The sequence below is a fragment of the Acartia tonsa genome, chromosome 4, assembly GCF_053477335.1.
Source record: "Acartia tonsa isolate MP-2025a chromosome 4, ASM5347733v1, whole genome shotgun sequence".
Classification (NCBI taxonomy): Eukaryota; Metazoa; Arthropoda; class Copepoda; order Calanoida; family Acartiidae; genus Acartia; species Acartia tonsa.
In genome coordinates, this window is record NC_137263.1 from 43,132,221 (window position 1) to 43,146,511 (window position 14,291).

A 14,291-nucleotide genomic window follows, 5' to 3' on the forward strand; every position below is an offset into this window, starting at 1 on the left:
AGAGCCGTTTTCTTTGGTAGGTCGGTAGTCAAATTGTTTAGGCACGTTCTCCACGGATTCTCCTGGCGAGCTGGATATCCTTGGGCATGATGGTAACTCTCTTGGCGTGGATGGCGCACAGGTTGGTGTCCTCGAAGAGACCAACCAGGTAGGCTTCGCTAGCCTCCTGCAGAGCCATGACAGCGCTAGACTGAAATCTAAGGTCTGTCTTGAAGTCCTGGGCAATCTCCCTGACCAGACGCTGGAAGGGAAGCTTGCGGATCAGGAGCTCAGTGGATTTCTGATAACGTCTGATCTCACGGAGAGCAACAGTACCAGGCCTATATCTGTGGGGCTTCTTTACTCCACCGGTGGCAGGGGCGGATTTCCTGGCAGCCTTGGTGGCCAACTGCTTGCGGGGAGCTTTTCCTCCGGTAGACTTACGGGCGGTCTGCTTGGTACGAGCCATTTTAGATGCTGAAAAATCAACTAAATTGATATTTGCTCAAGATCATTATTTATAGTATACACACATAAAGGTATGTGGGGGGAATGGTTTACTGTTTCAGCCTATATTCAAACAAGTAGGGTGAGGGTTTCCCCATTTACAAATGGGTGTGGGGGGGGGGGAACTCGGGAGTGGTGAAAGTGTTGAAGGGGACGCTCAGCGGCAAACATTTGCCTGGGTAGAATTAGGATTTTAGCGGGAATATAACAAAGCAATAAAAGCAGTGTACAAAACCCAAAGAGGGATTATAAATTCAAATATGAGACAAAGCTACCTGACGCTATCTTATCAACGGAAAATTTAACGGGTTTGTCCTATTTTTAAACTTATCAAAACAATCTTTGTATAATATAATTCAAGGATTTCTTTTATACAATTTAACATTTTTATATTTTATATATTAATTTTGGGAGAGGGTAACTCAATGAACTCTCAAAAGAGAAATTGCCCCAAAAATACAATTGACAGTTTGAAACTGTTTGTAAAGAAATAAAGAGAGGGGTAGGTTTCTGGTAAAATCCGTAAAGGTAATGTGTTATAAGTAAAAAACAGTAGTTGAACGATAAAAATTTATGTTAACTTAAAATTTTTTTTTGTCTATAGTTCTTTTCAATAAGAAACACACATATTTAGTGAATATTATCGTTCTACTACTATTTTTAAGCCTTAAAACACACACTTTTACGGATTCTACCAGAAACCTACCCCTCTCTTTGTGATTAAGAAAGCAAATGAAATTATTACAAATAGAACGAAGTATGTATGGAGCTTAAGATCTCGCTAACGGCTGTACCGAAAAAGTTTCGCTTTTCAGAGAATATATCTACTGGTCATTTTGTAGTTTTTTTTCTTTCTTGGAGGTTGAAAGAAAACTTAGCTTTATATATATTTTGCATAACCTAACAGAAAATAAATTAGTATAAAAAAATATAAAACAAGTTAATGACGTCTATATATACGCTTTAGCCCTTTTCTCCATAAAATAAAATAAATTTTAAAAGTCTTAAATTTGTTAGTTCTAATATTTATCAAACTAAAAAAAATATGTAATAATCTTTCAGAAAGTATTTAAATATTCAAAAAAAGAAACAAAATGAAATAATAGTTTTTTCTCGCTTCGTACTTTAAACAGCTTTCCGCGGATAATAGATGTACAATTAAAAGATTAAAACCAGTTTTTATGATTGTATATTTTTATATTTGTAGAAAACTGGATATAATACGATGCTAGACATAATTTTTCAGTAAAGCTGAGACCCGGTTCTAATCTACCAGACATTAATAGGTTTCGATACCAGAAAAAATGTTGTTACTAAAAGAAATAAATATATGTCAAGGTTTTGTTTAAGTAAAAAATAACTTATGTATTTCTTAAATGAAATAAGTTTTAAATATATATTATTTCATACGACAATATAATTTATTACATGGAAAACCTAACGTTTTTGTTTGTGACTTTCCCTCCAAAATTTATTGTTTTCTGCTAAACACTCAACTGATGTTTTACTCCTCCCCTTTCCCCACCCCCCATTTTTCTTCCCCATAGAGGGGAACTGTTATTGTTTTGTGTATATTCACCTGCCTTTGTTGTACTGGAACGTCGTGGGATACATCCAATAGGAGCTCAACAGAATTGAGTGCGTACACTATATATATGGCGTGTTCAACATTAATTGTTCAGTTTCAATTTTGAACTTCAACTTTAATCATGACTGGCAGAGGCAAAGGAGGTAAGGGACTTGGAAAGGGAGGCGCCAAGCGTCACCGTAAGGTGTTGAGAGATAACATCCAGGGCATCACTAAGCCTGCCATCAGACGTTTAGCTCGTCGTGGTGGAGTCAAGCGTATCTCTGGACTTATCTACGAGGAGACCCGTGGTGTTCTGAAGGTATTCCTTGAGAATGTGATCAGAGATGCTGTCACCTACACAGAACACGCCAAGAGGAAGACTGTCACCGCCATGGATGTTGTCTATGCCCTCAAGAGGCAAGGCCGCACTCTGTACGGATTCGGAGGTTAAAATACTGCTCACTGGAAACAACAAACGGCCCTATATAGGGCCAACCAATTTTATCTAACAAGAGATTGCTCTATATATATCTGGGACTATCTAATTCTACTAGTCCGATGGTGCGTATAATTTATCTAATGTGATGTCTAGTAACGTACTTGCAATCAATTGTATAGAGGCTTCGCTTATACGACTATACAGAATCATACTAGATTCAAAAACACTCCACAATGAAGAATATTATATATTTTACGACAAGAGCAAAAAGTTACTGAACTATCAAAACTGTAAAAGCTACGCATTTGTAAATCCAACCATTGTTTCTTTTTGTGTGTCACCGCATAAAAATAAAATGTTATATTCAGGTCTACGTATTTTTGAAAGGCTGAAGTTCTCTTAATATTAAGGGATAAGATAATGGCTGTTAAATTAATGTATGCATTCCCAATGATTTAAACAAAATTTCTCCTTCCTAAGGTACGTACAAACTGCACTGCAGTGATTAAACCGCTTGGACACTCAACTATTGGTATGCATTTTGTAATATGATTTATCTATAATACAAAGTAGAATGATGTCTGTCCGTCCCTTAAGAACTCGGCAACCACTGAACCAATCGGATTTTACTCTTCAGAGAATATACTTACTGGTCCTGTGGTGGTGGTTTTAAGCTATTTTCTTGGGGGGTGGGACACCCCCAAATACAAAAAAATCCCTCCCCATTCTTTTTTTTCTGACGATTTCCTTGGTCCTTTTACGAATTTCCCCCCAAAAATTTTTTTATCACCTCTTGGGGCAAAGCTCCTAGAGGCTAGGGGCGAAGCCGCTAGTTATGTATATATAATAATTAAATGTATTGCATTATTCAATCAATTCTAAAGCTTGTAAATCATCATTAAGCATTTTTGAATAAAGTTATTTCTCGATTAAATTATCATATCACCACGTTTTTAAAAAATAATGATTACCAAACTATGTAAATTTAAAAATCAGTTAAGAATTTGTCTATGTTTCATGTTTAGTTTTGCTTTTATGGACGTTATCATCCTTGTAACAGCACAAATTAGAAAGAGTAAGGATATCAGTAAAAATACACCAAAAAAAGAGATAATTTTGTTAATCTAGTTTGCTAATAAAGTCCTCAGATATTGATCAATGCGTTATTCCATGTCAATGTTTAGGAAAGGCTTAGGGGGGTGGAGGGTTTCGAGAATATTTGTGTTGACATGTACGTTATCATTGCCAATAAGGCAACAAATGTAATATCAAATAAGAATAGAAATAAAGGGTATAAGTAAATGGTCGGAAAGCTGAAATATATGTCTGCTATAATCATAAAACATTGAAACTTTATAGATAAGTATCATATTTGATAATTTTTAATTAAATTAAATCTCCCAATTTTTTGGTCATTTTAATTCCCGGGGAAAGCTGTATATAATACGATGCGTTTAATATTGATTTGATCTAAATGTAAGTAAAACAAGGATGACAACATCCATAAGTAGCGAAGCACAAAAAATCGTCGATTGGAATACGTAGATTTAAAAGGTTTTTACTAAAATCAAGAATAGATTTATTGGATAAAATAAACATGAAACCTTGTTTTATTTTGCATGATGACGATGGTCAAAGTAAATAATATTAAAGATGCTCATAACAATGGGAAAAATTATTTTGATACAGATATCCCATAACAGTTTGAAAATTACATCAAAATATACAAAGATATGGGGAAATATGTAAAACATATAAAAATAGCCAAAAACCTGATAAAAGGCAGTCTGGCCGTCATAGTTGTTTTATTAAAACGACAAAAAATTTAATTTTTAAATCCTTAACTTAAAAAAATTGGAAAATCGGACCATATACACTGAAGATATGGAAAAAAGTGTTAATTATATAAAAATAGCCTAAAACCTGCTAAAAAGGCAGTCTGGCCGTCATGGTTATTTTGTTTAAAAGACGGGAATTTTAATTTTGATATATATAACTGAAAAATTTTGAAAATCGGACTATAAACACTGAAGATATGGAGAAAAATGTTAACTATATAAAAAAAACAGCCTAAAACCTGCTAAAAAGGCAGTCTGGCCGTCATGGTTGTATTCTGTAAAAGACGGAAAATTTAATTTTGATATCTATAACTGAAAAAATTTTGAAAATCGGACCATAAACACTGAAGATATGGAGAAAAATGTGAAAAATATATAAATAGCCTAAAACCTGCTGAAAAGGCAGTCTGGCCTTCATGGTTGTTCCTTGAAACGACCGGAAATTTAATTTTGATATCTGTAACTGAAAAAATTTTGAAAATCGGACCATAAACACTGAAGATATGGAGAAAAATGTGAAAAATATAAAAATAGCCTAAAACCTGCTAAAAATCGGTCCGAACGCCAATGATGTTTTATAGTAAATTGTGCTCCTTAATGATGGGAATGTTGTCAAAAAATTTCAGCATTCTATCTTATATAGGAGCTGAGTAAATCCCATTTCCCCCATAGCGTTACGGACTGACGGACTGACTGACTGACTGACGGACGGACGGACAAAGTGAATTATAGAGTAGCTTCGCTACTAATAATTTAAATGGCATATAAAATAGAATGACATAATGTATCTCTTGTTTTTGTTTCTCACCAAACATGTCATTGCTTTTATCTAAACTTTAATAGGGTGACACAAAAGGTTAAGACATTAGGCAACTATTGCACTAAGGCTATCTAAAAATTTGGGTACTATTCTTCCTTTATTATCATATTACATTAATGTTGATCTACCCTGTTAAGTAGAATCCACTTAACAAATGGCCTCTCCTACAGTAGAACTCTGTGCATTTACTCAGCTGCTATTAAAGATATACCTATATTATCATTTTTGTGACTTTACAATATGTAATTCGTGGTGATCAGTGTGCCCTATATAATATTTTTTAGTAGCGAAGCTACTCTATAATTCACTATGTCCGTCCGTCAGTCAGTCCGTAACGCTATGGGGGAAATGGGATTTACTCAACTCCTATAAAAGATAGAATTCTGAAATTTTTTGACAACATTCCCATCATTAAGGAGCACAATTAACTATAAAACATCAATGGCGGTCGGACGGCTTTTTAGCAGGTTTTAGGCTATTTTTTTAATTTTGCACATTTTCCCCCATATCTTTGGTGTTTATGGTCCGATTTTCAAAATTTTTTCAGTTAAAGATATAAAAATTAAATTTTCCGTCGTTTGGAGAAAACAATAATGACGGTCAGACTGCCTTTTTGCAGGTTTTTGGCTATTTTTATATTTTTTACATTTTCTCCCATATCTTTGGTGTTTATGATCCGATTTTCAAAAGTTTTTCAGTTATACATATCAAAATCAAATTTCACATTGTTTGAAGAAAACAACTATGACAGTCAGACTACCTTTTTGCAGGTTTTTGGCTATTAATTATATTTTTTACATTTTCCCCCATATCTTTGGCGTTTTTAGTCAGATTTTCAAATTTTTTTCAGTTAAAAATATCAAAATTAAATTTTCCGTCGTTTGGAGAAAACAATAATGACGGTCAGACTGCCTTTTTGCAGGTTTCTGGCTATTTTTATATTTTTTACATTATCCCACATATCTTTAATGTTTTTAGTCCGATTTTCAAAATTTTTTCAGTTAAAGATATCAAAATTAAATTTCACGTCGTTTGAAGAAACAACCATGACGGTCAGTCCCATCCACAAAATTTTGTGCTTCGCTACGTATGGATGTTGTCATCCTTGTTACTTTATAAGCAGCTTCTACTGGATTGGTAGTAATTTTATATCTAAAACAAATAACAAATTAGTATTATCTCTTTTTGATAAATATGGTTGGTCCTGTATAGGACCGTTTGTTCTATTAGGCAGAAGTGATGGCAAGTTTACTTGGAGCTGGTGTACTTGGTAACAGCCTTGGTTCCCTCAGAGACGGCGTGCTTGGCCAACTCTCCGGGAAGGAGAAGCCTGACAGCAGTCTGGATCTCCCTGGAGGTGATGGTGGACCTCTTGTTGTAGTGAGCCAGACGGGAAGCCTCAGCAGCAATACGCTCAAAGATATCATTGACAAAAGAGTTCATGATGCTCATGGCCTTGCTAGAGACACCAGTGTCGGGGTGCACCTGCTTGAGGACCTTGTAGATGTAGATGGCATAAGATTCCTTGCGTCTCAGCTTCTTCTTTTTCTTGTCTCCCTTAGCAATGGCCTTCTGGGCCTTGCCGGACTTTTTAGCAGCCTTTCCTGAAACCTTGGGGGGCATGGTGAAAATAGATATCTAAGTGAATCTGCTGTAAGGGAAAATTCAATCTGGTTATATATGTTTGCAGTGCCACCTATTGATATCCCCCACTGCACAGGAGATAAGAAAGATTATTTTGATAGAGGGACGTTTACTAGTTGGGGTGTATGAGTGAGGGGGGGGGGAGACTTCGGGAGGGGGTACCATGGTTGGGGAGTTGAGCACTGAGGAACAGCGATGAGCATTACACATTTCAGCTGTGTGATAAGGCGGGAGAATTGAAAATTTTCCATAGCAGATGAAACTGTGTCAAAGAAGCGAGAACCTTTTTTCTGTTGTAAATATTTATTTGTTCTTTAAGTGGTGTAACTATAGTAGAAATTGCATTTGTTGGATTGTATATAATTCTCTATTCTATTCTTGCCTATTATTTGCCTATTATATGTCAAGGGAAGGTTTATAGCTAGTTCGAGAAATCACACCTGAAAGATTCCCCCCCCCCCCTCCAAAAAAAAGAAGAACAAAGCTTATCACAGAAGAAAAGAATATGATATGTAATAGGAAAATTTTTGTCATGTTACGACTTTGTCAACAAAACTATGCTCTATGCAGAAAGAAAAATGTTAAAATAAATAAATTATCAAAATACTTATAATCAAAGAATAATGTAATATTTTTAAAAACTATCTAATTATATTAGGAGCAGTGACCTTTCTAAAAAAAATCTATAAGTAGATGATGTAAGCACCATATAAAAACATAATTTTCATGATTAAAAAAACACATTCTCACTCTATACCTTTCCAAACTTTAGCAAGTACATTCTAATTGGTGGCTGAAAGTCCCTTTAAATTTGAAATGGCTTGGCTTGGGTTCACTACACTTCCTTTGTCCTTTAGTTGTTGTTGTATTTATTTTCCCGCTCTTTATTCCAAAATAAAGCTTAAACTAACAAGGATGACAAATACATAAAAGCGAAGCTCTAAAACAACACGGTAGGACAAATGAATATTAATTATTAAAACTTGTTGACTTCAAAATAAGCAGAATATTAATTTATAAGTCAAAAGAAAATTGCACTTAAATTTGTTGCAAAATAACTAAAATATAGGACACTGTTTATGAAAATAATTTCACTTTTTAGGACTTGGTTAGCAATTTCAAATGTATGTTCTGACGTTCTGGTAACGGATATAGAGTTGTTACGTTTACTGTTATAAGGAATCATCATGTAACGTTTAAAATCAATAGGCAAATTCTAACATATCAAAATTAACGATAAGAGCTTTCCGGTAAATACCTACTTACTTACGTAAGGACGAACCAACCCTAATCTTATAGAAAAGCTTTCCTTTAGAAATATAAAAGTGACAAAATACAACCAAGAAAAGTTCTAATGAAAACATATGCCTTTTGTACGGCCATACAAACTGAAACCAAATAACATAGGGAAATTATTTTGATACAAATTACTTCATAATCTGATGAAAAATTAACAAGATATGCAAATTTTATATAAATAGACACACAAACATCCAACTACTTCGGCAGATAGATCGACATCCAATGATTGCATAAAAAGATTTGTAATTATTAGGAGTAATATAGTTTTATTTGCATAGACTTTTTATGTGCTTAAATTGCTATAATATATTTTTTGTTAACCATTTTGAGAAAATGATTTTTAAACATCTGAATTCAAAATTACATTTAAAATACTTATTTCAGAAAATGAAACAATATATACAAATAAATAAAGTAGTTTATAACGAAATTGTTCTAGTAGACTAAACCCTATAAAATTACTTAGGCTAGCATAAAAGTTAGGGTTTCCTTAGCCTTACTTACGCACGCTTTAAAGGAATATGTAACACCAAGGAAACCTTAACTCTTAGGCTAGCCTAAGAAATTTTATAGGATTTGGCCCGTTGTTATTTTAAGTTTATATTTATTTAATTTCGATTTTAATATTTAAAGTTTTATGTCTTGTTTAATGGTTAGGTGGTCTAATAAGATTTTTCAAGCAAAGTTTTCTAAAACTATGATAGCTTAGGTCCCTTCGTCCGTAAAACAGATATCTTTTATCGATTATTAAGAAATGCTAGAGTTGTCCTATCAAGTTTAAACTTCGAATGATGATTCCTGTAACAGTTGGTAAAATGTAGAAAGCGTGGCTTCTCTTTAAGTCACATCCCCCCTTATACAAATTATCTATAATACAAAGTAGAACGATGTTTGTCTGTCTGTCTGTTTGTTTGTAGCGAAGGATCTCGCTAACCACTGAACCGATCGGGTTCTCTTTTACAGGATAGCTTCTTATAGGTCCCGGGAAGGTTTATAACTATATTCTTGGGGGGAGGGACACCCCTAACCCCCCCAAAAAATGAAAAATACCCCCCCCCCCTCAAAAAAATCAATTAAAAAAATTTTTTCTTTAAAATCTAAAACATGAAAAATTAGTTTGATAAAACCTCTTGGGGCAAAGCCCCTAGAGGCTAGGGACGAAGCCGCTAGTTTTACACAAAGTAAAATATAGACTAGACTTAAAACAATTTTCTGTTGAAAAATTTGAACAAACATAAAATCCGTTGAAAATAATGCATAGTATTAAAATTGGCGGGTAAAGGCAGGTGATACTTTGTGTGGGTGTGGATGTGTGTGTTCGGGAGGAGGTACACATAAAACAGGGGGAGAGATACGTAGGGCTCTTCAGAGAGATAAGATAAGGGGAGGCATTAGGCAGGAGGGAATGGGGAATAGGAATTTTAAACAACAAAAAAGAAGGAATTTACAATGATATTAAACCTTGGTAGGGTATAAATACGGCATAGTGAGTTCTAGTCATTTAGTTTCTATTTATCCGAAACAACCTTACCTATTATTCATCATGTCTGGACGCGGAAAGGGAGGAAAAGTGAAGGGAAAGGCAAAGTCCCGTTCAAGCAGAGCTGGTCTCCAGTTCCCTGTTGGACGTATCCACCGTCTTCTCCGCAAGGGAAACTATGCTGAGCGTGTTGGAGCTGGTGCCCCTGTCTACATGGCTGCTGTCATGGAATACTTGGCCGCTGAGGTTCTTGAGTTAGCTGGTAATGCCGCCAGAGATAACAAGAAAACCAGAATCATCCCAAGACATCTGCAACTCGCCATCCGTAACGACGAGGAGTTGAACAAGCTGTTGAGCGGTGTCACCATCGCCCAGGGAGGTGTTCTCCCCAACATCCAGGCTGTTCTCCTCCCCAAGAAGTCTGAGAAGACCAAGGCTTAAGAAGTTGACCGTACTTGCTACACTACTATGTACCTGAAAACGCTCTCTTTATAGAGAGCCAAAATTTATTCTAATTGAGAATTTTCATTTAATGTATTTGTGCAAATACTATTTTAAGCGGAACCCCACTAATATCTTTACTAAATGTTTGTGGCATCTGAAACATTTACATTTATTGCATTATTTAAACCGATACCTTCATCCTTTGATTTTTATCACAGGCCTTATTTTAATTCTGAAAAAGTATATAAAAAAAGATAGATAGAATAAAACATAAATAAATATACAAGAACTTGTTTCATAACCAGCTAAGAGAAAATTTCCATTCGGTTTCATTGATCTTCAAACGGTCAAAATCTACGATGAAAATCCATTGCACGAAGGTATAAAATTTTTTAGTAATTATTCTACTTAGATACATGCCACTCTTAAAAGAGTTCATTGGCTCATTCTGCTTAGCTTTTATTGATGTTGTCATCCTTGTCATAAACACAAAGAATGTCATAAGTAGCTTTGTTATTCGAAAAGGAAAGAAAAAAACTGTCTACTTTTTTTTCTCTCCTTAAAGTTTTAATGAAAGAGTTGTTAAAAGTTTAAATTTCTTGTTACTGAAACAAAAGTTTTTGTTAGAATTACTTTTAAGTGTCCAAAGCAGCGAAAAATTACAAAAGAAACTAATTTTTAAAGTTAATTTAATACTAATTATTTTCTAGACTTAAATGATTTAAATGAACATACTTATGTTGACACAATGGCAGAATTTTTGAGAGGATATCCAATTTTCTTTTAATTAAAATACTAGAATGTATTTAATATTACTCGGATATTACACTAGATTAACATGTATGATGTACTCCCCCCCCCCCCACTGGATGAACCAACTGTCCAATAAGTGATGTCCATGCTAGCAACCTAATTTGACGACAATTTTCACTTTTGACAATATCCATTTATATTCTTTATCCATGGTTATAGATAGTTTATTATCACTATACATGTAGAACATACATAGACGTCCAAGGGGGGGGGGTAATGGGGTGATTACCCCCCCCCCCCCCAAATAAAAAAAGCCTCTATGAAATAAAGATTACCCCCCCCCCCTACGGCACCCCCAAAATTTTTATTTTCAAAATTTTACCCCCCCCCCCCCCCAAATAAAAAAGCTTGGACGCCCCTGGAGAACATACATGGATATTATGAGGGGAAAATTGCCATCAATTTAGGTTGCTAACAAGGACAGCATTTATTGGTCAGTTCATACAGTAGGAGGGGAGGGGAGAAAGAAATGGGAGGGTTTGGGGTAATTATTCCAGTTAGCTACAAGTTTCATTTTATTAGAGTACATGATAATTTGGTGTAAGAACCAAGTAATAATAAATAAATTTTAAAATCAGGAGGCAAGTAATGGAGCTTATTTTGTCGATATAATTTAGTTCTTACTTATAATGACACTAGCGGCTACGCCTCTACCATCTAGAGTATCTATATTTAAATGGGCTTAGAGGGGATAGAAAATGGCTTAAAACTAGTGTTTCGGAGTATTTTTGGTAGAGCCGGAGCCGTATTTTTCGTTAAAAACGGCTCCGGCTCCAGATTAGCTAAAACTGATTTTTTAAAGTAGTATTATAATTTGGCAACGGTCTATTTCCATAAAATAAACTGAAAAACTATTGTTACTGAACAAATAGACACACATCCTTCTACTTTTATATAGCTTTAATCAAATAAAAGAAAAAAAAATTAAATTATTTATTTTATTTTATCAAATTCAATAATGAACAAAAATTGATATATTAATTTTAAGGTAGGAGCAGGAGCCGGAGCCGTATTTCCAGATACGGCTCCGCGTAGCCAGAGCCGTAGCCGCATCAAAATTAAACGGCTCCGACACCCTGCTTAAAACCATACCAAGACTAAAATAGCCTTAAACAATCACAGGACCTATGTGAAGATTTCTTAAAAAGAGAACCCAATCGGTACAGTAGTTAAAAGACAAAAAACACTACTACTTTATTTAATAAGTTTTAAACTTAGATTTATTTAAATATGTCAGCCCTGACCATTTAATTAAATACTATATAATCGACATAAACAATTTCAATTGTTTGTCGACACAAAGCTTTCAGATTGTAAAAGTTATTAACGCTACTTTCTCCCAAAGGGCCCAGCGAGCACAGAAACCCTCCCTCATTTAAAAAATATATTGAGTAGTAGGTATGGTCATTATGCCTAATCACTGCAGAGGGCCCCAACCCTGTGGGGCTACCCTTTGCCCAATGTAACTTAACCTAACTTAACATAAAGTGAAAAATAAACACACTAAAATAACTATTATATATTATGTATTTTACGGCATGTCCGATCGGACAAAAAGCTACGGACGGGCAGACAATATGAATTATAGAGCAGTTTCTCTTCAAAAAGATCTTTATAAAAGTGCTAAACGATTGTCTAAACGAAACTTTACCATTTAAAAGTTTTATTACAAATAGGTAAGAAAAAGGATTGTTAGTTACATAAATAATAACATCAGTTATTAGTAGCGAAGCTACTATATTAATAGATTTGTATGTACGTCCATAACGCTAGGGGGAAATTTGATATTCTCGGCTGATATTTAAGACAGGCTGCTAATTTAAAAAAAAATACTAAATATCTGTTCTAAAACTTACTTTGTCAGTTTATGACCTTCGAGCTTTATAATTATGGATGTAAATTACTTTGAGTATCTTGGAAGTAAAATTGATGAAGCTGAATATTCAGACATCAAACTTACAATATTACAGAGAAAATGGTTTAATATAATTCATTTATCTACCCATAATAATATATGGCTAGTTTTATTTTACTTTATTATAATAGGATGTCAGACAAGGATGACATTCCTGGGAATGAAGCGAAGCACCCCAAAAATCATGGATTGTCAAACGGACAAAGTGAGTTATATAACAGATGTTAATTATCATAAATAAGAAAATATGTTAATATTAGATAATATAATATCACGAAAAATTTGACAAAACTATTTTACAAAAGACATATACCTATATTTTTTTGTAGCTTGACCGACGTATGGACTGACGTAGTGCCTATTAAAATTATTTAAATCTTAAAACTTTTGGCCGAAAAATCACAAATGACGTTATATTAGAATAATGGACTATTCTAATATGACGTCATTTGGGATGCTTCGGCCAAAATTATTTAAATTTATTCTCTTTTTCATAAAATATCAGCAGTCTACATTAAACAGCAGCCGAGAAAATCACATTTCCCCCAAAGTGTTCCCATCTGTCGGTCGGGCAGACTAAATAAATTAAAATATAGTAGATATGCTGCTATAAAGATAGTTGTTAAAGGATGATTGCTTTAATCTTGTACGTTTTATCGAGAAAAACTAAACAATATAACTTTTGTGTCACTTTTGAGGAAGACGATTCATATGACGTCATATAAAGGAAAAAGAAAAAGGGAAGGGGGGAAGAAAATCTCTTCAAAAGAGATGGGAGAAAAGGGAATCGTCTTCCTCAAAAGTGACACAAAAGTTATGTAGTTTGGCCTTTCTCGTTTTATCTGATAAAATATTAGGCTCTCTCACTCAAAGTGTCTAGTCGAGCAAAGTAACCATTCTCATTATTTTGAAATAAATTGAAAATCAGAGGAGTGGGGGGAGGGGGGTTATTTTTCATTCTTTTTTTTTCATTTGTCTAATAATTTAGTTGATGTTAGGTTAAGTTATATTGGGACAAAGACCAAATAGTGTCAAAAATGATTCATGTGACGTCATAGGGGTTTTCATTTCCACTTCTCCTGTCATCCTCCTCATTTTTATGACGTCACATGGATCATTTTTGACACAATTTGGTCTTTGTCTATAGTGTGAACAGGGTACCACTACAAGTATGGGCCCAAGGACGTCAAAGCTTTTTAGTTGGGAGAGGGGGGGGGGGGTAAAATATTGAAAATTTAAATTTTCAGACGTATTTTTTTGACGTTACACATGACACTTTAGGCTTTCTCCTTTATTTTTAAAAATAAAGGTGATGGTAGAGGGGGGGGGGGGCTTCAGTGCTATCTCGGCAAAAGCACCAAATATTACTTTAAATACCGAAATAGAACTGTACGAACATGTACTAATCCAATTTTAATTAATATTACTTACTGTCATTTTTATGACATTTTATTTCAAAGGATATATAATTACTTGGATATTACACCAGATTTTCATGTTATCAAAGAAAGTTAAACACACAGTGGGATAAAATTTGGCT

General features: G+C 34.3%; 3 protein-coding genes across 3 annotated transcripts; 2 read left to right on the forward strand and 1 right to left on the reverse strand.

The window, feature by feature from the left end:
* Positions 1 to 2,195: 2,195 nt before the first annotated feature.
* LOC145318329 (histone H4) lies at positions 2,196 to 2,555 on the forward strand. Its single transcript, XM_080159629.1, has one exon. It carries the CDS (start codon positions 2,196 to 2,198, stop codon positions 2,505 to 2,507), a length of 312 nt encoding a protein of 103 aa, XP_080015755.1. The 3' UTR covers positions 2,508 to 2,555.
* Positions 2,556 to 6,401: 3,846 nt separating this feature from the next.
* LOC145315476 (histone H2B-like) lies at positions 6,402 to 6,776 on the reverse strand. The gene has a single exon (XM_080155459.1). It carries the CDS (start codon positions 6,774 to 6,776, stop codon positions 6,402 to 6,404), a length of 375 nt encoding a protein of 124 aa, XP_080011585.1.
* Positions 6,777 to 9,621: 2,845 nt separating this feature from the next.
* LOC145318330 (histone H2A-like) lies at positions 9,622 to 10,077 on the forward strand. The gene has a single exon (XM_080159630.1). The coding sequence runs from the start codon at positions 9,643 to 9,645 to the stop codon at positions 10,018 to 10,020; it is 378 nt and encodes a 125-aa protein (XP_080015756.1). The 5' UTR covers positions 9,622 to 9,642; the 3' UTR covers positions 10,021 to 10,077.
* The last annotated feature ends 4,214 nt before the right edge of the window (positions 10,078 to 14,291 follow it).